This window comes from Boleophthalmus pectinirostris, unplaced genomic scaffold (assembly GCF_026225935.1).
Source record: "Boleophthalmus pectinirostris isolate CB_2022bp ecotype Guang Dong unplaced genomic scaffold, ASM2622593v1 HiC_scaffold_6, whole genome shotgun sequence".
NCBI classification, from domain to species: domain Eukaryota; kingdom Metazoa; phylum Chordata; class Actinopteri; order Gobiiformes; family Gobiidae; genus Boleophthalmus; species Boleophthalmus pectinirostris.
This window is the reverse complement of record NW_026571447.1, coordinates 18,606,011-18,634,000: the sequence shown is the minus strand read 5'-3', so window position 1 is coordinate 18,634,000 and position 27,990 is coordinate 18,606,011. Positions and strand designations below refer to the sequence as shown.

Sequence of the window (27,990 nt, the reverse complement as noted above, 5' to 3'; positions counted from 1 at the left end):
TGGCAGAAGGCTGCATGTGCGCTCATCAACACAGAGGAGCAGGGAGCAGCCTGGTGGAGTTAAGATGGCGGCATGTGGCTGAAGAGGCTGGGGAAAACTACTCTCGATCGCCATTTAACGACTCATATGAATTCATATAAATACTGTGTTGGAAAGAAGAACTGTTTCTTATATCGTTCACGAATAAGTGGGTGATTTTGAACTGGCCATATGACATCTATACACTTTGTGGTTCACCCGCTCCCCGGGACCGAGGATCAGCTCAATGACAGGTATTTGTAGTAGTCAAGAAATAAAAAAAAAAAAAGAATATTTCTGTTCATTATGCGCTAACATATATTCCACCTAATTTGTCCCAATGGTCTTGGTAATGTCACATGTTAGCACGGGGATTTACACGCATTAAACCGAAGAAAGGGTCGCTAAAAGGCCCGGTATGTTGAACAATCCTCGTTAGCTTGCCGCTACCCAAACAGTCGGTACAGCATTTGTTAGCCGCTAACTGGCTACAGGCTACAGTGCTAGCACTGGGACCGTACAGGGTTGGCTCACAGTCAAAGTTGAGATAGACAATGCGGGTTGGGGGATGGGGTAAAAAAGAATAAACGTCGTGAAACACCATTACACTAGGAATAGGGCTCTTTACTGTTCAATTGAAATGTACTGTAATTTCACATAACTGTGGTTCCTTTGAGGGTGACCTATTTATTTTCACGATCAATGAGTAGGCTTGGCTAACGTCAGCCCAGTGTTAGCTGCGTGCTAATGCTAAGAAGAGAGCGTTTCCAACATACCACGCTGTTGACAAATGTGTGTTGTTTTGGCCTTTGTAGCTGTAGTGTATTTTGGATCCTTAAGGACAATGTTATCCTCACAGAAATATAAATGTTTATATTTTATGACAAGTTGCACTGAAAGAGATGCGCAACTCGACATAACCTTAGTGTTTTTGTATGATGATCCAGTTAGCTCTTATCACATCAATCGAGCGTCAGAAAGAAGCTATATTGATCACTATTTGAAACTGACCGTAAGACGTGCCTGCTTAGTCTGACTTCATAAGTGAGACCAAATTCCCCAATGATTTGCCTTCCATTAGTGGGTGGTGGCTGTATTGGTTTGGTCATATCTCGATGAATAAATGTCTTTAAAAAGGAGCCTGAACCGGCGAGACAGAGTGTGAGCTGTATTTACTTAGGTCAAGTGATTTGTAATAAACCTATTTTTATCCCCCACTAGGATAGATCAGATTGATGAAGTGCTCCACATAAATACAAAGAGGTTGAAAAGTCATAGTGTTTTACAATGACCTTGAAATTATGCTGTGGTTGTACATATCTAGAAAATACTTGTTTAGTTGACAAAAAATGCTTGTTGTACAATCCACTTAGACATCTGTTTAATATAGATCATCTCCATTTGAAGGAGGTCTTGACAGTATCATCCTTGGACATGCATGCCTGCGCCTGCTACAGTCACCATGTGCTGCCACCCCCCCTTCAGTCTCTTCTCTGTGAAGGACTTGTACTTGTCAAAGCTGTACTGCTGTCTGAAATAACAAATGGTCTTGATTGATTCTGGCACTTGTCAGGTACAATAACTCTGTCAAGTGGGTTTTAGGCTGAGTGAAGCAGACTTCACACAAATATTTTCAGAAAAGTAGTACTGTCCTGTTATGTGCTGTCATAATTAATCCTTAGATATTAGTGGTCTTATATTGTTTTGCTCCTTGTTGAAATTAAATCTATGAGAGATAAGTGGACAAAAATGGGACGCATGAGATAATTGGTTGTATTAATGCCTCATTAACATGATATTGAAATTTATGTCATTCTCCTTAATTGTCCTACTTATTGTATTAGACAGTAGAGTGCAAGCTGTATTTGAGCTGAAGGCCAATAATTTGCCTTATAGTTTATCATGGTGGTTATTAGTTTGTTTTTTCTGACATCACGGCAATAGTGCTCAGAATGACATGTTTTTAAATAGCTGAACTTGCTCAGTCAACACAATATATTTAACCATTCCTTCTAAGTTTGCAGCCCTCTTTACTGTTTATCTCCTTGCATAAGCTCTGTACAATGCCCTTGGTGCTAGGGGCATGAGATAGCCATGCATTTTGTTTTGCACTGAATTTACAATGAGTAGTTATGCTAAAAGCAAAGCAGATTAGATCATCAGATAACATTTTTCATAAATACCAGCCATTTTAATGTTTGCGTTTTTTCTGTTTTTGCAGACTTCGTGAAGTTTCTGAGAAACTCAACAAATACAGTTTTAACAGGTAAGTTGTACTATTTTATACCAATATACTGGATCAGTGACTACTATTTACATATTTTAAATGATGTCAACTTCATATTACTGGTATACATATTATACATATAGGTACAAGTGCAAAAGTACAAAAAGTCTGAAAATATTAAGGATAGAAAGTGATATTGTGAAGTGTGATAGCTTGTACACAATCAAAATATATACAGCAGAGGGGGGTACAATTGTGGTAGCAAAATAAAGAACTTACTCCTAATTATACTTGTATTCTCCTGCAGTCACCCACACCTCAGTCTGCTTGAGCAGGCTTCCCTAAAACAATGTGTTGTGGGCCCAAACCATGCAGGATTTCTCCTTGAGGTAACATTGTAAATCCAACACAGTAAGATTATGTTTTTTTTTTATGGTCAGAATTCATATGTTTATTGCCTCTTTTTCAGGATGGTCGAGTTTGTAGAATTAGCTTTGCAGTCCAGCCCGATCGCCTGGAGCTTAGCAAACCGGATGGCAGCGATGGGTGAGACTTCAAATTCAAATGCAGCCTGCCCCAGAAATAGTTTTTACCTTTTACATTGCTTTTTAAAAGAGGTGACTCTTCAGAGGGCAGCCAGTTTGGAGCATGTCAGTTTTTATAGTTGTTCTGCACAAAGTCTTGTGGCTATAGGCCCCTTTTGAATTATTATTTGTCTATTAAAAATAATGCATTTTTATTGTCACCCATATTTGAAATGGTTCTTGCAACTGTTGAAATGGTAAAAGAGACCAAATAATTTCCCATTAGGGTTTGTTTCCTCAATATTAAATGATTATACATTTCAATTTAGCAAAAGGCTCTTTTTGGCATGACGGTTGAAATGTAAGAATATATCTTCAAGTCTGTTGCATTGATTGTACATCTTTAAAAAATGCTGTATATTTCATCCTATTTTGCTCTTTGTGATGAACTCAAGTTGTTTGTGGAATGCCATTTCAAAATTTATGACCATAATTATTGTCAGAATATGTGAAAAGCTTTTAATTTTTGTGTTGCCAAAAGCAAAATTAATACTATTTTATTGGATTAATATGGAAAAGCAGTTTTTGTTCAAGGCATCCCTTAATAAGAAACCCTTAAAATAGGAGCAAGCAGCCGCAGCCCCAAAACCCCAAGAACTATTTAAATGGAAAAAGTGGAATGAGTTGCAGCCAATTCACATTCCCAAGGGTGTTGCCATGCTAGTCTCCAAATTAACCCTTATGTTTCTCAATGTAATGCAGACACATTTGACAAAAAACTGGGTTAATAATAGTAGTTGTCATGTGCCCAGGTCTAATGGTCCTTATTTGGGACATCTGTAGGTTTGTAACCTATCTCCCATCTTTTGTTTCCAGTTCAAAGTTGAGCAGTGGTTCAGGGACAGGAAGGAGCTCCAGGCCAGGCAGGACTAGTGATCCGCCCTGGTTCCTGTCTGGTTCAGACACTTTGGGCAGACTGGCAGGCAACACCCTTGGGTAAGTTCTGGCAGGGATGACAGAGACAAACGGTCCTGTGAAAGCTGCTTTTATTGAGTTCGGCATTGACGCGGCTGTGTACTGGAGGTGTTTGCACCCGAAGACCGCAGTGTCACTCACCCCAAAGAGAAACTTGTTTTATAAAATGTCCAAGAGATTTTTCTCTCAAACTACTACGTGCATATTCTGTTTTGCTGCGGTGGTTAACATTTAATAACATGTACTCAGATTATCAATATATTTCTAAATGTACAAGCCATTATTACCCAGTTAAACCAATAAAACATTTTGAAAAATATTAGGCTGAGGTATTATAAGTGTAGGTTTTCTATAAATAAATGCCAAAACATTACCTGCCCTTTTATAATTGTCATTCATTTTTAATAAATTAACAAATATTGCATATTTTCAAACTGGGATATGCAAAACATAAATTATTTTTCGTAGGGATGGGACGAGATCTTGTGAGATCAAATTGTGGTCACATGGGAAAACCATTTCACGAGATTTGATCCTCTGTTTACATTTGGCACAATCCTGAAAGGGTTACGCTTTGCTCAGACTTTGGAAAGTTGCGTATCTTTGAGCAGCTCTGGCTAAAATACCCCTCCACATAGACACTTGTAGCTCACGTATGCAGACAGAGAACACTGTAGACTCTACCTGAGTTTTTATTTGGTAGTGGTAGGGCAATATTGACGTAAATAATGTCTCGTCTTGCACCTACTGTTAAGTTAAATGTATGTGTTGATTCTTCGTTTACATTGCACAATAGTGATTTAGAGTATGCTATATTCCTAATATAAAAAATGGGTCACAATCACTTCCAGTACATCTTGACCTGACCTGAATTTGATCTTATGCTTCAAACAGTTCATACAGAGGGCATTCATAATTCAAATCATAATTACTAACATGATTTTTATTTTTTTTTCTACAAATAATATGCCCCCCCACGTCTACCCTGATCATGTGTTTATTTGGCAACCATCCCTGACCTTGCCTTGTGCTGTGTGTTTAAAAGGAGTCGTTGGAGCTCTGGAGTGAATGGCGGAGGTGGAGGAGGTGGAGGTTCAGGAGGATCGGGGGGCAGTGGAGCGGGCGGAGGCAGCAGTGGAGGAGCTGGAGGAGGGGCTGGAGGTGGGGGCAGTGGGGGCACCTCTGGTAGGTCATCCACCGCTGCCAGAGACTCGAGACGCCAAACCAGAGTGATACGCACCGGGCGGGAGCGTGGTTCAGGGCTCTTAGGCAGCCAACCCCAGCCTGTCATACCTGCATCTGTGATCCCTGAAGAGCTTATTTCTCAGGTACAATGTTTATTAGGTTCTACTGTGTACTTTACATTTCCACAGTGCTGCTCAATACAGATAAAAAAATAACTGGAATATAAAATAAAGCTCTATTTACACCCTACTAGTCCTAGATTATCACAATGAATCGACTTAATGATTATATAGATGTTTCAGATGGATAATTATAATAATATCAAGATGACACAATGCAAATACAGGCATGATAAATTAATATCAAAATATTCTTTGCAGATTTTTAATTTTTTTGCTTTTGCTTCAAATTTATGTTTAAAAATGACCATTAGAGTTAATATGACTACTGATTCACCATGAAAGTTTTTTTTTTTATATTATGCTCTGGTTGCAGTTTTGCATTATTGTATTCACGTTACTTCCACAGGCTCAAGTAGTTCTGCAGGGCAAGTCCAGGAGTGTCATCATTCGAGAGCTGCAGAGGACCAATTTAGATGTCAACCTCGCTGTTAACAATCTTTTGAGCAGAGACGATGAAGATGGAGATGATGGTGATGACACAGCCAGCGAGTCCTACCTCCCTGGGGGTTTGTTGGCTTATTACATATACTTATAACCAGCAATAAGTTGATATTTCAGATTTAGACTAGACTAGACTAGCCTAAACCCATTTACTATTAACTTTTATAATGAAACAGCTTTTTTTTTTTTACTGGAAAAGTTTACCTTTTGCCAGTAAATTTTTGCTTTCATCTGTTGTACACTTGGAATACATTTTTCAAATTTGATAATCAAGAACATGGTTGTGTGCCAGTTAACAGGATAAAGAACTGATATATTCCCTTCTCCATTCTCTTTTCACACAGAGGACCTGATGTCCCTGTTGGATGCAGATATTCATTCGGCTCATCCCAGCGTCATTATTGATGCTGATGCCATGTTCTCTGAGGACATCAGCTATTTTGGCTACCCATCGTTCAGGCGCTCGTCCCTGTCCCGCCTAGGTTCCTCTAGAGGTAACTCTTTCTCACGTCATTAACTAGAGAATGGAAATGGAGGGTGTAGGACGCTCTGGTGATGGTTTGTTTTGGGGGATTAGCTTCTTTTAATTTAAAAGAGTAATAAGGAGAAAATAAACTTTGCTTGGTTGTGTAGCTTTAAGAGGTGAACTTAAAACTTTGGTCAAGAGCTCTCTGAGAAAGGCCCACTTGGCCCCCCTCTGTTTGCCCACTTGTGTTCACATGTCTTTAGAGCAGTCTCTTCTTTTAAAACACACAGCCCACATTTAGCACCAGTGCATGCATTTCTCTGTCCACTTCCTCTTGCATGAGTGCACAAACCCCCGTCACCCTTAGACACTCAGTCAATTTTCTTTAAAATTAGCTTCTCTAGATTTCTCTATTCTCAACACTGTTAATGGGTCTTTCCCAGAGAGTGGCTTATTTCTGTCCCACTGGTGTGACCTTATTGCATACCAGTTCTCCTTCTGCCTTTAGAGAGAGACTCTGAGCTGCTGCGGGAGCGGGAGTCTGTGCTGAGGCTGCGTGAGCGTCGTTGGCTCGATGGTGCCTCGTTCGACACAGAGCGAGGCTCCACCAGCCGTGACGGAGAACCCAGCCTGGACAAGAAGAGCATCCCTGTCCAGAGCCCTGTGTCCCTGGGAGAAGAGCTGCAGTGGTGGCCTGACAAGGTACAAATCTTACATTTACAATGAGGAGTTGACTGTGTATTTTTAACCAATGTTTGATATCCTCTTAGGATGGTGTGAAGTTTGTGAGCATTGGAGCATTGTTCTCAGAGATGGTAGCTGTAAGCACCAAAGGGGAGTTGTACCAGTGGAAGTGGTCAGACCCGGAACCCTATAGGAATGCACAGGTGAAGATTTTTATTCAAAAATTACTTGCATTTCTGATATGATCTATTACCATGACTACTTCTCAACTCTGATTTCTATACTAATTATGAAGTCTTTCTTACAGAATCCATCCATTCATCACCCACGTGTCCCCTTCCTGGGCCTTGTCAATGAGAAGATCACCTTATTGTCAGCCAACAGCATCAGAGCCACTGTAGCCACAGAAACAAACAAGGTATTCTTTGGATGTTCATTATTCTTAAATAGTAAGATGCATCTTGAAAATTAATACTTTGCTTTTGATGTGTTAACAGGTGGCGACTTGGGTGGATGATACACTTAGCACTGTGGCCTCTAAACTGGAGCACAGTGCCCAGGCATTTCCAGAGCTGCAGGGGGAACGCATGGTGTCACTGCACTGTTGTGCTCTCTACACATGTGCACAGCTAGAGAATAGCCTCTACTGGTGGTACGTTTCATTTTAATTATTTAGACTGAAATATGATGATGGCTGGTTATTGCTTTTGTATTTGACTGTCCTATTTTTGGTATGTAGGGGTGTTGTGCCTTTTAGTCAGAGAAAGAAGATGCTTGAAAAGGCCAGAGCCAAGAACAAAAAGCCAAAGTCTAGTGCTGGCATCTCCTCGATACCGAACATAACTGTGGGAACACAGGTATAAAATGAACTGTTTAATTTCTACTTACATGTAAAAACAGATATTCAGAGATGTTCTTTTTTCACAGGTGTGCTTGAGGAGTAACCCTCTGTATCATGCTGGTGCAGTCGCCTTTTCTGTCAGTGCTGGGATCCCTAAAGTGGGTGTTCTCCTGGAGTCTGTCTGGAACATGAATGACAGCTGCCGGTTCCAGCTGCGCTCACCAGAGAGCCTCAAGAACATGGAGAAGACAACCAAGACACAAGAGATTAAGTCAGTGTCTGCATGTATATGATTATATAAACAGGGCCACAATCAGTTAATCACTTAATGATTTACAATTTTTCAAAACAAGAAATGCACTAAGTTGTGCAGCACACTTAATTTGACAGCCATGTGCTTATCTGCCAATCAGTTAATAAATCAAAGCCTTAAAATATATTGAGCATTAGCAAGTAAAAACAAGGTGCATGCATATTGTATTTTTATGCCATTTCAAACTTGAAGCTTTTTAGCCTTTTCCCACCGTTAATCTTTACTTTGGTGTGTGTGCTCTGGAGTACTCCGGGAGGGCTCCAGTACAGCTGTAAGTGGCTGCTGCTCTCAAACCTCCACTTTCTAGTGGACAAGAGTGCACTTTGGGGCATTCACATCTCCACCAAATGCACCAGAGTTCACATCACACTGACAAAGTGTGAAAGATGCAAGAACAGACCTTGCCATTTTGTTTTTAGGATGTTTCCATTTATTCCTTATAGATTGCAAGTGTGCTATAATAACTAAAACAATGTATTATGACAGGACTGAGAGCAAGCCTGAACTAGTGAAGACTGAGATGGGTCCCCCTCCATCCCCTGCCTCCACCTGCAGTGATACCTCTTCCATTGCGAGCAGTGCCTCTCTGCCCTACAGTAAGTCTATACTTCTGGCAGTTCTGATGACCTGTAGCTTTTCTACAGAACAAGCAGTGGCTCTTTCCTTCTTGCTATCTCAAGCACAGAACCAATTAATTCTGTGCTTGTCCCTAGCGTTAGCCCTATGACTATGAAACAGATAGTGCAGGCCTTTTAATCAGCCTTTTTTCTTACTGTGGACGGAGACATCTTGCAGTATACTGCCTGTTGTATTACCTCATAAATGGAAACAAGGGTTGCTGCCACTGTTAAATAATATATCTGATTTACTGGTAAAAAAAACCCCAAAATGGTTTTCTCACAATTTGTTTCATCATTATTTCATAAAAGGGACCATAAGGCTTGCATGACTTCCTTATTACCATGTGTGAGCTAATTACTTGAATGATGTGTTTGTGTGTTAATTGTTGGAATATTTTAGTATTAATTTACCTATATTACTTGCAGAACGAAGACGTTCCACTCCAGCTCCCAAAGAAGAAGAGAAAGTGAATGAAGAGCAATGGTCTCTCAGAGAAGTGGTGTTTGTGGAGGACATAAAAAATGTCCCTGTAGGAAAGGTGGGCAGGTGTAGGATCTGTCATAGTCAAAGCCAAAGCCATAGTAAAGGTAACAATGCATGTGTCTTGTCCCCAGGTGCTGAAAGTAGATGGTGCGTATGTTGCAGTGAAGTTTCCAGGGACATCGAGCAGCATGAGCAACCAAAACACGACTGCTCCTCTGGACTCTGACCCCTCCTCTCTGCTGCAGGACTGTAGGCTTCTAAGAATAGATGAGTTGCAGGTCTGAGAGCAGGCAACCATATGGAGGGCTTACTTATGGACTGTACATTGACAGAATTTTTATATTTTTGTATTGTGCAGGTGGTTAAAACTGGTGGGACTCCTAAAGTTCCAGACTGTTTCCAGCGAACGCCTAAAAAACTCAGCATTCCTGAAAAGGCTGAAATTCTAGCTGTGAATGTTGACTCCAAAGGTACAGGATGTGTTATTGAGGTTACTTTTTAGATAACTTTATTTTAAACCTTTTATCTTACTCTAGCAACAATGAAATATTCTTTTCTAGGAGTTCACGCAGTACTGAAAACTGGTAACTGGGTAAGATACTGTATCTTTGACCTGGCGACAGGCAAAGCAGAGCAGGAAAATAACTTCCCCACCAGTAACCTAGCCTTTCTAGGACAAAGTGAGAGAAACGTCGCCATCTTTACTGCTGGGCAGGTGAGTTTATGCACAAAAGATATACTACTTTTTTAGATTTTCAGATATTTTAAAATTAAATTATTACTCAGGAATCACCCATCATCCTTCGGGATGGAAACGGCACAATCTACCCTATGGCCAAAGACTGCATGGGAGGAATCAGAGATCCAGACTGGCTTGACTTGCCACCTATAAACAGCTTGGGAATGGGTGTTCACTCATTGGCCAATATTCCCTCCAACTCAACAATTAAAAAGAAAGCTGCTATTATTATTATGGCTGTGGAGGTAAGCCTATAGGTTTATAATCTTAGTCAAACTACATTTCGTTCGCTGTGTATACCATCAATAATCATTTAATGATCTCTTTTAGAAACAGACCCTGATGCAGCACGTTTTGCGCTGTGACTATGAGGCATGTCGACAGTATCTGGTAAACCTGGAGCAAGCCTTCCTCCTAGACCAAGGCAGTCAGGCTCTGGGAGCTCTTCTGGGACATCGCTGTGATGGCAACCGCAACATCCTCCACGCCGCTGTGTCTGTCTGCTTTCCTGTGAGCAACAAGGAAACCAAAGAAGAAGAAGGTAACCTATTGTTCAAATAACACATGATATACCAAGTATACTACTGAGAAGGTTGTTTTTTGTTTTTCTGTTTGAGCTTACTAATTCAATATGTTTTCATATTTTAGAAGCTGAACGATCAGAAAGGAACACTTTTGCAGAGCGTCTGTCTGCTGTGGAGGCGATTGCAAATGCCATCTCGGTGGTGTCAAGCAACAGTTCTGGAAACAGGACTGGTTCCTCCAGCAGCAGAGGGTATATATATTTATTGTTATTACAACTAATATTTTTTTGCACTGACCCACTGCAATTTGAATTGAATGCTGTAATTACTTCTCCTGTGTAGTCTTCGTCTGAGGGAGATGATGCGCAGGTCACTGAGAGCAGCTGGTCTTGGTCGACATGAGTCAGGCCCATCCTCCAGTGATCATCAGGACCCAGTTTCTCCTCCCATTGCTCCCCCGAGCTGGGTCCCTGATCCTCCACCTATGGACCCTGGTCAGTATTGCGGTTTGTAGGATTTTAGAAAGAGATTAGTATGTAATCCTATATCCGATAAATAGTATTTTCCACAAAAAATATCCAAAAGGAAAAAAATATTTACACTGACCTTTTTGTGATAAGTCCTTTACTCTTTGACTTTTCTTCAAACAATACAAAATACTATTGTAATTGTATCTGCCGTAAGCCCAATATGACATTATAGTTAATGACATCTGGAACCCAACTGTGAAACTGACTGTATTTATTGTAACTGTACATTGTTAGGCGATTCCTCTGTCATAATATTTATTAAAATACTGTATGTTTGATCCACAGATGGTGACATTGACTTTATCTTGGCACCAGCTGTTGGCTCACTCACCACTGCCTCCTCTGGGAACAGTCAGGGACCTAGCACTTCCACCATACCTGGTACTACTGTTCAACTGTTCTGTTCTATTAGTAGAACAACTGAAATTAAATGGTCTATCTTCAGTGTTGGGAACAAACAAAATAAATGTATTGATATACGTATTCAGAATATTTATTTCGAGTAACTGTGTTTTCCGGTGCAGTTGACTTTTACTTTCCTAAATTTACATTGACATAGAAATACATTGCTGTTTCTGAGCGTGCAAATTTAGGCTTTAAATGGCATGATATTATTAGTAAGAAACATTGAAAAAATGTAATAGAAAAATGTGTCCATGTCTTTTTTCTTTCTCTGTAAAGAGCACTCTTTATTATACATTTATCTATCAACTAACATAAAGCTGTTAATTCTAAATAGTGGTTTTATGCTATTCTGAATAATAAGATTAATATATTATACAGTACTTATTGCACCATGTAATTTACCATGCAACTGAATACCTGCATTAAAATTTATTTTTTATATATTCTTCTTCCCAACATTGTCTATACTTAACTTTAAATAAATTGCATGTTGCTGAGTTCTTCTTTGTTAGCAGGGCCATCCACAGAACAATCCGTGGTTGAATCAAAAGACCGAAAAGCCAATGCACATTTGATCCTCAAGTTAATGTGTGACAGTGTTGTTTTGAGGCCACATCTGAGGGAGCTGCTCTCTGCAAAGTAAGCAAGCTGACCATCTATATATTCATTGCATCATTTTAACACACTTCTTAATTCATTTATTTCTTGTGTTTCTTTGTGTGTGTTGAAACAGGGATGCCCGTGGGATGACCCCCTTCATGCTGGCTGTCAGTGGGAGAGCATACCCTGCTGCCATTACTGTTCTGGAAGCTGCGCAGAAAATAGCTAAAGGTATTTGTGTGTCTTTTTAAAAATGCATTATTCATATTGGCTGCATATAGTACACACATTTACAAAATACAGGTTAGGTAACTGGCATTAGTAGGTTGCATGATTCTGTCCCATTTCTCTGCCCTGATTACAGTGGCTACCTAAAAAAATGATTATTAATCTCCTCTTTGTCTTTACAGCCGGTGACCCAGGCGTCCCAGAGAAAGAGGATGCAGACTCCGTTTTCATGGAGATGATTTGCCCCACGGGAACAAACCCTGATGACTCTCCACTCTATGTACTGTGCTGTAATGATACCTGCAGCTTCACTTGGACCGGAGCGGAGCACATAAACCAGGTCAGAGGAGTAGGATAATGTTTCTGGGGCAGGTTCTTCTCATTGGTTAGATTACTTGAGTTTTTGAAAGTAATAATACTACTTTTATTACATTACATTTGGCTAAACAAAACAAACATTTTTATATAAGAAAATGTAGTATGTAATGTATTATAGTGTGTGTGTATATATATTGTATAGTAAAGAAGCTTGAATATTACCATGCTAACTTTACTGTTATGTTTGTAGGATATATTTGAGTGTCGAACTTGTGGACTACTCGAGTCGCTCTGTTGCTGCACTGAGTGTGCCAGAGTTTGTCACAAAGGACACGACTGCAAGTATGTAATATGGTCTTCAGTTTTCTATCTTATAGCAATATGATTTAAAAATGTATTCTTGAGACTAGCCTATACAGCACTAGCCTTATTTTGAAACAGGAAATTAAGTGATTAAAACATTAAAACAATTATCTCATAGGCTCAAGAGGACCTCTCCAACAGCCTACTGTGATTGCTGGGAGAAATGCAAATGTAAAACGCTAATTGCTGGTCAAAAAGCTGCTCGTCTGGATCTACTCTACAGGCTGCTCACTACCACCAATCTGGTCACCACACCAAACAGCAGGTAATTACTCTATAAATACAATTTACTTTTATTTTGTGTAAACGGGATATATACAACCAATAAGATATTTTGATGTTTGTGTTTTTTTTTCTTTGTGTAGAGGAGAGCACATCTTGCTTTTCTTGGTACAAACTGTAGCCAGGCAGAGTGTGGAGCATTGTCAGTACAGGCCCCCACGCATCCGAGAAGACCGGAATCGTAAGACCGCAAATGCTGAAGGTATATTCTGAAATGTATTTTTATGTCTTGATGCATCGTTCCACTTGTACTTCTAGCTACAGTTTAAATAAACTTGATTTGTATTTCAGATTCGGATATGCCTGACCATGATCTGGAGCCTCCCCGTTTTGCACAGCTGGCTTTAGAGAGGGTCCTTCAAGACTGGAATGCCCTCAAATCCATGATCATGTTTGGTTCTCAGGAAAACAAAGACCCGTAAGCATAACTATAGAATTGTGACTAAACCAGGCAGTGTGGATTAGGCAAACTTTAAGAAATACTAACCTAGTTTACTTGTATTTTAGACTTAGTGCCAGCAGCAGGATTGCACACCTATTGCCTGAGGAGCAGGTTTACTTAAATCAGCAGAGTGGTACCATTCGCCTTGACTGTTTCACACACTGCCTCATCGTCAAGTGTGCTCCCGACATCACGGTAAGTTCAGTTCAACCATGCATAGGGAGTATATCTACTATTTCGGATAAATGTGTGCTTATTTTCTTTTTTTGTAGTTCATCGACACTTTACTGGGTACATTAGTGAAGGAGCTACAGAATAAATACACTCCTGGACGGAGAGAAGAGGCCATCACTGTTACCAGGAGGTTTCTGCGCTCTGTGGCAAGAGTATTTGTCATCCTCAGTGTGGAGATGGCATCATCAAAGAAGAAAAAGTCAGTAACATTTGGCACCTGTGTTTGAGCAGATTTTTCATCCTCATATACACATTTATGCTGTCAGTCCCAATTCACCCTTCGATAACACAAAATCAAAAGTAAATGTTTCTTAATTCTGTCAAGGGGTAGATGGATTTTAAGCATGGTTGCCAAGAACTTGAATACGATTTCTAAATATAGGTTCAGGAATTTCAAGTGAAGATGTTGATGACATCAGGTGCGGGTGCAAACATTAGGTTTTTGTCTCATCTTGTCTGTCATTCTCTTTTTGTAGTAACTTCATCCCCCAGCCCATTGGAAAATGCCGTAGGGTTTTTCAGGCATTGTTGCCCTATGCCGTGGAGGAGCTGTGTAATGTGGCGGAGTCATTGATAGTCCCTGTTCGGATGGGAATTGCTCGACCCACGGCCCCCTTCACTTTGGCGAGCACAAGCATTGATGCAGTTCAGGGAAGTGAAGAGCTCTTCTCTGTAGAACCACTGCCTCCAAGACCTTCTCCCGACCAATCCAATAGGTTTGCAGTTTTTATTTTTCCTGAAATAAAAAGTAACAACCAAGAGAACTTTGAGGGTGTACGTTTTTTTTAATTTTTATTTAGCACTTTGTCCTTTAGTATTAGATCATAGTTACTACTACCACCTCAGAAGAAATACTGGTTCTATATATGCTTTTATAATCCAGTATTTAAAAATTTTTTTTTTTACTTTTACTTATATCTCCATTGCAGTTCTAACCAGACGGCAGCCTCCTACATCATCAGAAACCCACAGCCTCGACGCAGCAGTCAGTCACAGCCGGTCAGAGGGAGAGACGAGGAACAAGACGACATTGTATCTGCAGATGTGGAAGAGGTGGGGGTCCTCATTATAAACCATTTAAATTGTAATACAGTTTAGCAAGTCATTCAGTGAGATGGTGGGATTATGGAGATGGTAGACTTAAAATTAAGAGTACTCTATATTTGATAATAGGGTAGTAAACAGTTTTACTACAATATTAACCACATTATATTCTTATTCTATTCTTACTTTTAAGCAGTGTATGTGTTTTGGGGAATATTAAATGCCTTTTTATGTAAAGGCACCAGCAACAGTTTGCTGTATTGCCAGTAATATGTCTTAAATGTGATATGTTTCTGTGTGTATTAGGTTGAGGTGGTTGAAGGTGTTGCAGGTGAAGAAGACCATCACGATGACCAGGAAGAACAGGGAGAAGAAAATGCTGAAGCAGAGGGCCAACATGATGAACACGATGAAGATGGTAAGCAGTGATGTTGTCAACGGCAATATTCTACAACAAAACTAAACATGCTGTAAATGTCTGAACTGACAAAATACATTTGGTGTAGCAAATTGCTTAGCTGGCCAGCCACAACCACACACATTGCCAAAACTAGGGCTTGACCAATATGGAGTTTTTTGCAACTGATATGATACCAATAAAATGGAAGTTGGAGGTGCCAATAGTCGATATAAAAGCCGATATATTTAGTGGTGTAAAAATTCAAAGTACATCTTTAGCTGATTATAAAACTTAGGTCTGGCTCTACTGGATTTAAAATTTGGTTTGTTTAGGCTACATTTATTGTTATTCTGCCTCTTTACAGTCATATTTAAAGACAGTAGGTCAGCCTAATGGCATTTTTGTGTGACATTCTAGCCAGTAAAGAAATTAAGTAAACTGCTGCTATTAGCCTTCAGCGATAAATGCGCGCACGCCACGGTAATTAATTATATGTGTAAATGCGGACAATTCACTCATTTACTTATCAATGCAGGTCCAGAAATGTGTGTCCAGCCACTACAGTCATGTTACTGTAGGACAATGTAAGAGAAAACAGGCTGTTTATGTGTGAGAGCTACAACAACTAAGCGCTAACCAATGAGGAAGAACAAAAAGTAGCTTCAAAACCAACACATTTGTAACACTCACTGCTCATACAGGCACCTCTCAGATCAGAAGTGTTCACTAAAAATTTTTATAAAAACAAGCAGTTTTGTTGCTGGCCTAAACTGAGCTCAAATTCACTTTTATTTAGTCAGTTAGTATCGTGGATTATACCACAAGAGCATATAAGCCAGCGTCTCAGTGTTGTGCACATGGAACTATGGCTGCGGCAGTATGGCGTCACACACACAAATTACTCTGCACATAAATATTGATGCAGCACCCACATATTAGGACTTTTATTTGTCTGTAAATTGGATTAAATGTACATAATATAGAGTCTAAGCTTTATAATGAGGTATAACATGCCCACGTGGACTATCAGCCCATATTGCAAGATTTAGGCTGATAGCCGATATGTCTTCAAGAGCCCATATCGGCCAATGATATCGGCCAACTGATATATCGGTTGAGCCCTAGCCAAAACATTACAAAGGCACATGAGTCTGGATCCTTAGCCTATCTCCCTGATTCCAGAGGGCATGATTGACAGGTGGATCAACCAATTAGAGAACATGGTGGCTTACATTTTAAAAAGGGAGGCGGGGGACTGAGAAACAGTGCTGATCTCTGCAGAATCAACAGTCAAAGCTCTAAACTGTTATTTATCTAATTTATTTTTTCAAAATGATGCCAGAATTTTCAGAAGATGATGTCTTCTGCATTTGAGGGCACGTGATACAAATTAGAGGCTGTGGTTGGACTCTACCGAGTTAGGTTTTTGACGCTCTGTGGTCTGGTTCTAGACCCTTCTGGATTAGGACAGAATTTAGAAGGGACTGGCTGATCAAGCAAGGAAATTACTGCTTGTTTGTAGTCCTAATCTTTTGAAATATAACAATAACATAAAAAACTTCACAAGATTTTAAAACGTAAAACTTGATCAAGTTTTGAAATTTGTCAAAACAGGAAGCGACATGGAGCTGGATCTGTTGGCAGCCGCCGAAACTGAGAGTGACAGTGAGAGTAACCACAGCAACCAGGACAACGCCAGCGGACGCAGAAGTGTTGTCACCGCGGCAACGGCAGGTTCTGAAGCAGGTTAGTCAGAAACACATTAAAACAATTACTCCTATACCTAAATTTACCTCCCTAATATTAATGTAATGTGCTGTTTTTATGGCCACTTATTCTATTGTATTTAATAGGGACAAGTACATAAATTTGACATGTCAGTGCTACTTAGCAAATTAACTCTTAACCCATAACTGTTGAAACTTTAACCAGACTCCTTGGTGGTTAAACTAAACAGTTTATGGCACCTTGATGTGTTCTCCTCTTTAATGTAATTTACCCCCAAAGTTTAGCCGTTCATATCAGATTTAATGAGAACACATTTTAATTATGAGTATTTGGAAAGATGAGCTGACTAATTTATAATTAATTTATAACTGGCTTAATACTGCATGTATTTTATTTGCAGGCAGTAGGGTGTCGTTGGCATTTCCTTATTTTGGTAGGAGATCCTCTTTGCTTTCCAAAATATTATATTAAACTATGCATAAGTTAGGGAAAGGGTGAATTTGCAAAGTGCATTTTTTTTTTTTTTTTAATGCTTAATATTTCTGTCGTGCGTTTGGTTCACTTTAAATGTACATACTAATAAAGTAATTGCACTTCTGAATGGTGTGATGTTTCCCTGTAGCAGTTATATAATTTCTTTCTTTATTTTTAGTTGTGCATTTATACTCTGTGTTTATTCCAAAAGTCAAATTATTTTTAGACAAAATTATATAAAAAGCACAAATTGAACACATTTTGCAGCATCTCATTGCTTTTCAATTGTATTCTTGTTTCTCATCGGCAAGGAGTTGACAAGGGCTGTTTGCACTTTAGGAAGAGTTTAGACTTGGTGGCTCAGTGTATTTTGTGGTTGATGTTGCAGTGGTGTGGTTAACTAACTAACACTCACCTTGCCTGTTTAGATCTATTGTTCAAAACGGTGAATAAAAGTGTTTTATTAAATACAATAAATCTTGTATTTATTTATTTTCACCTGTAGGTGCCAGCAGTGTTCCAGCTTTCTTCTCAGAGGATGACTCTCAGTCCAATGACTCCAGTGACTCGGACAGCAGCAGCAGTCAGAGTGATGATGTGGATCAGGAGACCTTCCTGTTTGATGAGCCTCTGGAGAGAACCAGCAGTGCTTCTCATGCGAACAGTGCAGCCCAGGCCCCACGCTCCATGCAGTGGGCTGTGAGGAACGCTCCAAGCCAACGGACTACAGGCAGCGCGCCTTCTAGCTCTTCCACACCCGCAGGTCAGAATGAAGTGAAACTTTGATGTAGTTGGGATGTGTGAATTTAGAACAGTTTTTTTTTTTACTTGGAGATATCACAGCATTTCTGATTACAGTACTGGTTTTATATCTAGCCTTTTAGGAAGTTTAATAAAAATTTTTTTTTATGTTTTATGTGTTACAGCGAGCTCCACAGGCCTGATCTACATTGACCCCACAAACCTACGCCGCTCCAGCGCCATCAGCTCCAGTGCGGCAGCGGCAGCAGCCGCTCTGGAGGCCACAAACTCCAGCAGTTACCTGACATCAGCCAGTAGCTTGGCCCGTGCTTACAGCATCGTCATCAGGCAGATCTCAGACCTTATGAGCCTAATCCCCAAATACAATCACCTTGTCTACTCCCAGTACCCTGCTGCTGTGAAGCTCACCTACCAAGATGCAGTCAGTCTACAGGTGAGATCCTGACAGCTGTTGCATTTTTGTCATTAATGCTTCGGTTGTTTATCTGTTTGTTCACCAAAGAATGCACACATTCATCACAATCTTTTGTTTTTATGTTGGATCAGAACTATGTTGAGGAGAAGCTGATTCCCACATGGAACTGGATGGTGTCTATAATGGATTCGACTGAGGCCCAGCTGAGGTATGGCTCTGCGCTGTCCTCTGCTGGAGACCCAGGGCACCCCAGTCATCCACTCCATGCTTCTCAGCACTCAGCCCGCCGGGAGCGCATGACGGCGAGGGAGGAGGCCAGCTTGCGCACCCTGGAAGGACGCAGGTGATTTGCTGCACTTGTGCTCTCAAAATTTGAAGCAAGGTTCCCCGTGTGTTGGTGGTGGGGTTGTGTTTTGAATATTTTTGTTTAAGTGCATTTTATACAAAGTTTCTGGTTCAATTTTAGGAGGGCAGCCACTCTGCTGACCGCTCGGCAGGGAATGATGTCGGCTCGAGGAGACTTCCTAAACTACGCCTTGTCCCTGATGCGGTCCCATAACGATGAGCATTCAGACGTACTTCCTGTGCTGGATGTCTGCTCCTTGAAACATGTGGCCTATGTTTTTCAAGCCCTCATTTACTGGATCAAGGCAATGAACCAGCAAACCACATTGGATACCCCTCAGCTAGATAGAAAAAGGTATAAATGCTTTAATAGTGTTAATCATAAAGTAAGGGCCAATTTAGGGCTGCTAGTGCCACTATGATGGCAATGGAAACGATGGAATGGTTGTCTAAATGGGCCCGAGGTTACTCTACTGAAACAGGGCAAAGCATGACAAAGCACTGTTTCTAGTTAAACACTGAGTGTTTTTTGTTTATAGAAATCGTGAAATTTTAGAGCTGGGTTTGGACAATGAGGACTCGGAGCACGAGAACGATGAAGACACAAATCAAAGTGAGTTTATGAACATAGTACGTTCTGCTGTGGTTCCTCCTTTATTAAAATATTCCATCTTTTGAAGGTATGGCAGGGTCAACTCTCCAAGACAAAGATGAGGACCCAGTCCCTGCTGAAACAGGTCAAAACCACCCTTTTTTCCGTCGCTCTGACTCCATGACGTTTCTTGGCTGTATCCCACCAAACCCCTTCGATGTCCCACTGGCTGAGGCCATACCACTCGCAGACCAGCCCCATCTTCTGCAGGTTAGAGCAACAGAAATGTCCATGGACTGAATGAAGTGAATTGTCAACTGATGTCCGCATTTAATCTTGAAGTTGTATATTTACATCATTATTAGTTTAGTTTTGTATGATATAAATCTATTAGTATCTACTTTTCTATTGCCTAGAACCATAACTTAAAAAAAAAAAAAAATCACCATTTTGCCCTCTTGTCTTTCAGCCTAATGCCAGGAAGGAGGATCTGTTTGGCCGCCCCTCACAGGGCTTGTACTCCTCTTCCTCCTCCTCGTCATACATGGCAACTAAAGGGCTGACCGAGGCGAGTGTGGACCGGAACTGCCTGGAGGTAAACCCCTCTCAGGTACTTCTCCCCCTCTGCAGTCTACACTTGACAAACATGCTGCTCATATGCACACATCTGCCACACAGAATATACATTTGTTGTAAGTTTAAGTACATGTTTTGTGTAATGTACAATGCCCTTCAGATAATATTTTAGATTTACTTCATTAATATGACAGGACAATATTTCAGTTATTTGTATTATATACACTAACATCATTTATCCTGTTATTGTTGTTTTCTCTTTTTAATACTTGTTTGCATTGCCTTGTCAGATTCTGCCAACCAAGATGTCTTATTCGGCCAACTTGAAGAATGTGATGAGTATGGAAACAAGTCAAAGAGGCCCTGAAGCCCAGACACTCGGGGATCAGGAGCTGGAACCATCCAAACCAGGACCTTCACCACATGACCTGGCAGCGCAGCTCAAGAGCAGCCTGCTGGCTGAAATCGGACTAACGGAGAGTGACGGACCACCACTACCATCCTTCAGGTACATGTACATACATGTGTTTATTAGTGGCTCTATAGTTTATTAATTAAACTCAACATGTATTAGAGACACATTGTGAATGCCTAATATTATTACGTTAATATATCCAGTTTGTTTTCAAAACTGTTCTCATGGTTTTAGGCCCCACTGCAGTTTCATGGGGATGATGATTTCACATGACATGCTGCTGGGTCGTTGGCGTCTCTCACTTGAACTGTTCGGTCGTGTCTTTATGGAGGATGTGGGAGCTGAGCCTGGATCGGTATGTGGAAAATAAAATCTGATACATGGCAGTAAAATTACAATTATAAAAATGTCCATATTCAGAATTTTTTTTTCTATTCCAGATTCTTACTGAGCTGGGTGGATTTGAGGTAAAGGAGTCAAAGTTTCGCAGAGAAATGGAGAAGCTCAGAAACCTTCAGTCTCGGGACCTGGCACTGGAGGTGGACCGAGATCGGGACCAGCTCATTCAACAGACCATGCGGCAGCTCAACACGCACTTTGGCCGCCGCTGTACCACCACCCCCATGGCCGTGCACAGAGTCAAAGTGACCTTTAAGGATGAACCTGGAGAGGGTAGTGGAGTGGCCCGGAGCTTCTACACTGCCATCGCCCTTGCCCTCCTGTCGAACGACAAGCTGCCCAACTTGGACTGTGTACAGAGTGTCAGCAAGGGCATGCAGGCCAGCAGTACGTGTCATCACGATTACAATTCAAGTATGCCCTATACATAGAAAATACAAACACTGCTGAAATGGAATGTCTTTTTATACGTTGAAATTGCATTTCAGAATATTAATGCTGGATATTTTAGCACTATCAACTGTATTTGTGAGGTAAGAAAATTGCAATTGAAATATGATGGGCTCCCAAGGGGCCAGGACCTCCAAAACCTTAATGCAAACATCTGGGACCCCATTGCTTAATAAAATTTCTTAATTTTATGTTTCAGAACATTTAGGTTCATTGTATTGATTTGATTGATTTTATTTTCTATAATATACAATTGGCTCTGAGCTCCCAACCTCCTCTTGGGGCACCGCTATTAGATTATACTAATGTTTGAAACACTAATAGATACCCTTACTCTTGAGGAACAAGAATCTTAAATCAATATTAATATTCTGAATACAAGAAATAAGTTATTTGCAGTGAAATTAAATGAAAATATGCTGTGTGTGTTTTGTGTGTGCCTGTAGATCTAATGCAGCGCCTGAGAAATAGAGACCGAGAAAGAGAACGGAGAAGTGGAGGCCTGAGAGCAGGATCCAGGAGAGACAGAGACAGGTAAACTTTATATTTTTTTGCTTGGTTTCAGATGACTAAAATGTTTTTCTTTTTCCTTATGTTTTGAGTTCACCCTGTTCAGTATTTTATCTGCCCTCTTTATTAATTGTGACATTGGACCAACCATTGTCCCCATTTTGCAGAGACTCCAGGAGACAGCTGTCTATTGACACCAGACCTTTCAGGCCTTCATCTGAGGGCAACCCCAGTGACGAGCCCGACCCACTGCCGGCGCACAGACAGGCTCTAGGGGAGAGGCTGTATCCACGGGTTCATGCAATGCAGCCAGTAAGGGCTTCTCTTTGCTTATGTTATTTTCGACTGTGCATCTGAACCAATGTATAATGTTAATGGTTGCTGTCTATAGGCCTTTGCCAGTAAAATCACAGGGATGCTGCTGGAACTGTCTCCGGCTCAACTGCTGTTGCTTCTTGCCAGCGAGGACTCCCTCAGAGCCAGAGTAGAGGAGGCCATGGAACTCCTTATAGCACATGGAAGGTACATAATATCTTTAATTGTACAAACACAATTATTACTGTGATGCGCTTTATAATGTGTATATATATAACATGCAAAACTGTGTGATCCTCAGGGAAAATGGGGCTGACAGTATACTGGACCTTGGTCTTTTGGAAACCCCAGAAAAAGCACAAGTAAGTTCTGCTTTAGCATGATTGATGATGACAACTTGGAACCACTTAGTAAGTGTCTATAAACTAGAACTAAACCAGGTCTAACCTACAGGACAAATATATTTTTTCCGCACTTTAAGGCGCTCTGGATTATAAGGCGCACCGTCATTGAATGGTCTGTTTTCAAAGCTTTTTCGCATTTAAAACGCACTGGACTATAAGGCGCATTAAATGAAACACAACAGTTAGATAAGTCAGTCAAAGTTTATTTAACGCGTTCACAATAAGTCTCAACTTTGTTCAATTGTAACACGTAAAAAAAAAAATACTGTCTGAGACCGCTAAATTGTTGGCGTATTCACAGTAAATCATAATTGTCATTGGCTCCCTCTGCGGCCGCCTCTCACCATTAGAGCTTTATGCACGCTGCTCTGTTGTCACGAGAGGGGCAGCATACGCCTGACCTCCCTGCAGGTGAGAGCGTGGTGGAGATGCCAGGTTAAAGAGTGTGTAAAAGTCTGCATCTTTAAGTGCGCGCATGAGGAGAAGGGGCTCTGCAGCCGCCTTTTTATAAACTTTTATGAGTTTATAAGAGGCCCACACATTTCTGGGTCCTTGTGTAAGGCGCTCGGTCCTCCATGACCAGGTAAAATTCCAGTCCTTTAGCCCATATTCATGAAAATACCCAAATTCCTAAATCATAGATCCTTTTAGTGCCGCTATCTGACTGCGCTTCACTCTCGCAACACGCTGAGCTTCACAGTGCATTCTCGTGCGCTCTCGTCTTTGGCAACATGTCTACTGCTCCCGTCCATTCACAAAAATGTCCAAATTGTCTCACAATCCAGTTTTTTTGTAGTTTCTCTGCTTGGCCGTATCATTACACCTTGTGCCGAGCAGCTTGGCTACAAGGGACAGATGCGTAAGAATTTGGAATTTTTATGAATGAAGATTACAGTGCGTTACCTGTCACTGCAGATGGAGGCACGCAGTGACGCGCACTTGGCTCAAGGCGTAATGATATGACCAAACAGAAACTACGAAAAACTGGATTGTGTTACAATTTGGACATTTTTGTGAATGGACAGGAGCAGTAGACATTCATTACCTGTCGCCAAAGACTAGGGCGCACGAGAATGCTCAGTGTGTTGCGAGAGTGAAGCGGTGCCGGGCTCGCAGTCAGATAGAAGCACTAAAAAGAGAAAGTGATTTAGGAATTTGGATATTTTCATGAATAAGGGCTAAAGGATTGGAATTTTACCTGGTCATGGAGGTCAGAGCGCCTTACACAGGCACCCAGAAATGCGTGGGTCTAAGGTTTGAGAACCTGGGATAATTTTGCTCTTTGTTTGTGTGTGACTTCAGCAGCAAGAGAACCGAAAGCGCCATGGCTCAACACGCAGTGTTGTTGACATGGAGCTCGATGATCCAGACGATGGCGACGATAATGCTCCTCTCTTCTATCAGCCGGGAAAACGTGGATTTTACTCTCCAAGACCAGGCAAAAACACAGAGGCCAGGCTCAACTGTTTCAGAAACATTGGGAGGTGAGAAGTTTTTTTTTTAGAATGTTAATTTTTTCTGGGAGAGTTATCCATATATTAGTTTTTCACGAATGTTAATCTGTCTGTTATTGACCAGTGTCTGTTACACTGTTGGATTTTCTGTTGATTAAATGATCTTGTCATTTGCTGCCACATATGGTGTAAAAAGACCGTCACAAATGTCCACAGCTAGCTCCTTAGCTAGCCTCTTGTACAGTCTCCATGGATACGAGAAAAACGAACAAAACAAAAACAAAAAAGCTAATTTCACAAAATCCAACAGTCTCTTAATTGTGTCCTTTGAGCTGCACATGCTGCACTTTTTAGGGGGTTAAAATTCCATGATATGCTGTCAGAAACGGCTCACTGTGAGAGCCAGGTAGCCACAAAAGCAGCCAACCACTCTGTTGTTATTTGAATTGAGCAATCATTTTAATTTTAATATATTTTTCTTTGCAGAATACTGGGGTTATGTCTACTACAGAATGAACTCTGTCCAATCACGTTAAATAGACATGTCATCAAAGTGCTGCTGGGAAGAAAGGTAATATACTTTAAATTATTGTACGTTTATCTGATGAAAAGGATGCTTTTACCCTGACAGTCTTTCTCATACTGTAGGTGAACTGGCACGACTTTGCTTTCTTTGACCCTGTAATGTATGAGAGCCTAAGGCAGCTTATTCGCCATTCTCACTGGTGAAGCAGAGGCTGTGTTTGCTGCGATGGACCTGGCTTTTGCCATAGATCTCTGCAAAGAAGAGGGGGCTGGACAGGTAATGTTTTATAAAGCTGGCATGACCTCATAGTTTAAAGTTGCTTAAACCTGGCACAGATCGTTCTAAATTAATAAGGCCCAATAGGCTCTATTCACACTTGCGTCACAAACCAGGAAGACGTTTAACCAACCATACCTCAGTTTTCATCATTTCCCCATTGACGCACAACTTCGAGCGCACTGGTTACATGCAGTTAGAAGAGTTTAGGGCGCCAAATTCAAGATTATTCCAAACCTGCACCTGCATGCAGTTTTCATTTTACTGCTGATCACACATTTTATCACTGTCTGTTTTAATAGATCCATGTTAGATCAGCCCATTGTCTGTAGCTACACCGGAGGTTGTTCCATAATTTCTGGACAATAAGTCGCTACTTTTTTCTCACACCTTGAGCCCTGCGGCTAATAAAAAGATGCGGCTAATATATAGACTGATTATATGTTTTGCACATTCTCCATTCATATATACGGTCTATGGTTTGGCAACACAGCGGATCAGCACAGCCTGAGTGTGAAAAACACATGGAACTAGGGTTAATGTGAAGTTGCTACACTAGCTAGTGATATTGTTAGTTGGTTTATCACTGTGAGATAAAATAAAGTTATGACGCTAAATTAACATTAGTGAAGGGGATACGTCTTACCCGTATGTGCAAATGATGGGAAGAAATGTCTCAAACTTCAGTAGCCGTACATCCACTTGTACCTGATTGAACTAGCCCTGTTCCCGGGAGAGCCTGAAATCTGCTGAAATCCAACAAGACACTGACATGATACAGACAGGACAGTGGCTCTCGCAGGAGACAGGCGCCGTAGAGTGCAGGGAGAGACAGGGGTGATGTGCTGAGGATTGATGCTCGTTTGATTGTGTTTTGAACAGTTTGCGCTTCATACACACTCTCCTTAGGGAAAATACATAAAGAAATGCAGATGATGCAGCTTTTAAGTTAACAGCAATTGATGTGGCTGTGGAAGAAGGAAACGGAGAGCTACTGCATGTGAGCTCGGCATCAGTGTGTCGATGGTGAGGTTTTGGCGATGGCAGCATGACTGACTCAATGCAAAAAGACGACAAAAGGTTTCAGAGGCGATTAAAAACAGTTGGCCCGAACTTGAAAATGTTCTTGAAGACGTGGACACCTGTGGCTTATCTTCAGGTGCAGCCTATATATGTACAGTTTTTAAATTTTGTTAAAATTTTGTTGATGTGGCTTATATTCGGGTGCGCTAAATAGTCCAGAAAATACAGTAACTGCATCTTTCCAAACGTCTTCCTAGTTTGTGATATAAGCGTGAATAGAGCCCATTGTCATTTTTCTTCCAACTAATACCTTGTCCATCCTTTAGGTGGAGCTCTTGTCTGGAGGAGTGAACATGCCAGTAACTCCCCTAAACGTTTATGAATATGTGAGGAAGTATGCAGAGCACAGAATGTTGGTGGTTGCCGAGCAACCTCTTCATGTAAGATCCATTTCCATCAAAATATTTGGGTGACAGAAAATGTTTATGTACAATTACTTTTATTTTTTTTAATAATGGCATAGTATTTCCATGGTAATTACCTGTTACGGTATTGTGATATTTTTAGGTTTGTGGTATTATGACTTTTTGAGAAAAAAAAACAAAAAAACTTTTGTCATAAGGTCTTGAAACTATATTGCTTGAATTTTTCATTTTCACATACCTTGTTGAAAGTTGAATGTAATTTATAAAACTGTATTTTTTTAGGCAATGAGAAAAGGTTTGCTTGATGTGATCCCCAAAAATGCTCTTGAAGATTTGACTGCTGAGGACTTCAGGCTCCTGGTGAATGGCTGTGGAGAAGTCAATGTCCAAATGCTCATCAGCTTTACCTCCTTCAATGATGAGTCTGGTATGAAATACCTTAAAGGTTTATAATTTAACATTTTCTTAAATAAATGTAAGTACTTTTGGGTACTGGGGAGAACTAATGACTGTATTCCATTCTGCAGGGGAAAATGCAGACAAACTACTGCAGTTCAAACGCTGGTTCTGGTCCATAGTTGAGAAGATGAGCATGACAGAGAGACAAGATTTGGTTAGTGTTGTGTCTGTGCTATCATGCTCCACCTTTATATATTGTAGAATCTTTGATTTAGTTAAGTTATTCTCTTGCCTTAGGTGTATTTTTGGACCTCCAGTCCATCTCTACCGGCGAGTGAGGAGGGTTTCCAACCGATGCCCTCCATCACGATACGACCCCCGGACGACCAGCACCTGCCCACAGCCAACACCTGTATCTCCCGTCTCTACGTGCCACTCTACTCCTCAAAGCAGATCCTCAAACAAAAACTGCTCCTAGCCATTAAGACCAAGAACTTTGGTTTTGTGTAGACTGAAGAGTTTAAAAAAGGAAAAAAGAATAACATGTTTACTGTTGTGTAAAATTAGCTCCATTTTGTAGATTTATTTTTTGTCTATACAGTTTTATGAAATTCAATATACTGTCGCTTTCTCCCGGAGCGGTAATATTATTTTTATTTCTATTTTTATTGTTTTTTTGTGTGTGTTCATAAAGAAGAGGTCCAGAACATTCCTGTATTGGCACTGTAAAAAGACCCCCGCTCTGCTATCAGCTTAAACTTTTGCTTCCCAGGAATTTGGTTTGACAGTAAATTTGTCATACCAAAAACCCAGCCAAAGATGACAGCAGTTGACAAATTATTTAAAAGAATAGAAAGACACACTGTGATAATTATGAGTTTTTCTTTTTCTCCTTCCCTAGAGAAGTACTATCACTGACTGACAGATCACTGCTGCCTTTGTGGAAAAGTCCTTTTTTCTTGTACAGGGGGAGTAGGGAATTTCAAAATAAACTTGGATGCAAATACCTGTGTTTAGACTCAATTAGTTATTTTAACTTGTGATTGGATTTCTTCAAATTAATTGTTACTGTAGAATATTAAACCTGACCTAGATCTACTCTTCTAGCGCAGGTCTATCTTTAATATATTCTCAATTTGTCACAACAGGGAAATCACCCCAAAATATAAGGGTGGCTCGGTAAAACGGCAGAAAATTCTCAATTTCTCATAACTATTTAAGAAAAAAAAAACTCCAAATGAAGCGTTTTGTTCGAATACATCTTATTGATTTTTAAAATACAATGATACCTTCACGTGTAGCAATAAAGTAGTGAAAAGGAACATCACATTCATTTACTATAAATTCAAATTCATCTAACGCTTTTAAAGTTCGACATGTAAAATATGTCATAATGTATCCTTGTAGAATTAGGAACATATATTCATGTATGG

General features: G+C 40.5%; 1 protein-coding gene across 1 annotated transcript; it reads left to right on the top strand.

Moving 5' to 3' along the window:
- ubr5 (ubiquitin protein ligase E3 component n-recognin 5) lies at positions 1–27,563 on the top strand. The gene is given in 59 exon segments (XM_055163409.1): positions 1–272; positions 2,240–2,284; positions 2,553–2,634; positions 2,715–2,791; positions 3,646–3,765; positions 4,790–5,072; positions 5,458–5,617; positions 5,897–6,046; positions 6,509–6,720; positions 6,789–6,905; positions 7,010–7,120; positions 7,200–7,354; positions 7,442–7,559; positions 7,630–7,814; positions 8,343–8,452; positions 8,903–9,015; positions 9,092–9,238; positions 9,319–9,430; positions 9,521–9,675; positions 9,747–9,944; positions 10,030–10,240; positions 10,348–10,474; positions 10,566–10,717; positions 11,039–11,134; positions 11,674–11,797; positions 11,892–11,989; positions 12,169–12,326; positions 12,555–12,646; positions 12,786–12,932; positions 13,033–13,151; positions 13,241–13,367; positions 13,457–13,586; positions 13,664–13,824; positions 14,102–14,341; positions 14,555–14,678; positions 14,976–15,087; positions 16,684–16,815; positions 17,777–18,034; positions 18,198–18,466; positions 18,580–18,791; positions 18,915–19,148; positions 19,333–19,406; positions 19,474–19,655; positions 19,855–19,980; positions 20,252–20,469; positions 20,611–20,731; positions 20,817–21,189; positions 21,672–21,759; positions 21,903–22,047; positions 22,127–22,257; positions 22,352–22,412; positions 23,757–23,938; positions 24,395–24,479; positions 24,557–24,627; positions 24,629–24,710; positions 26,060–26,173; positions 26,441–26,585; positions 26,686–26,771; positions 26,855–27,563. Coding segments are annotated over 59 exon segments (8,532 nt in total). The 5' UTR covers positions 1–210; the 3' UTR covers positions 27,068–27,563.
- Positions 27,564–27,990: the final 427 nt, after the last annotated feature.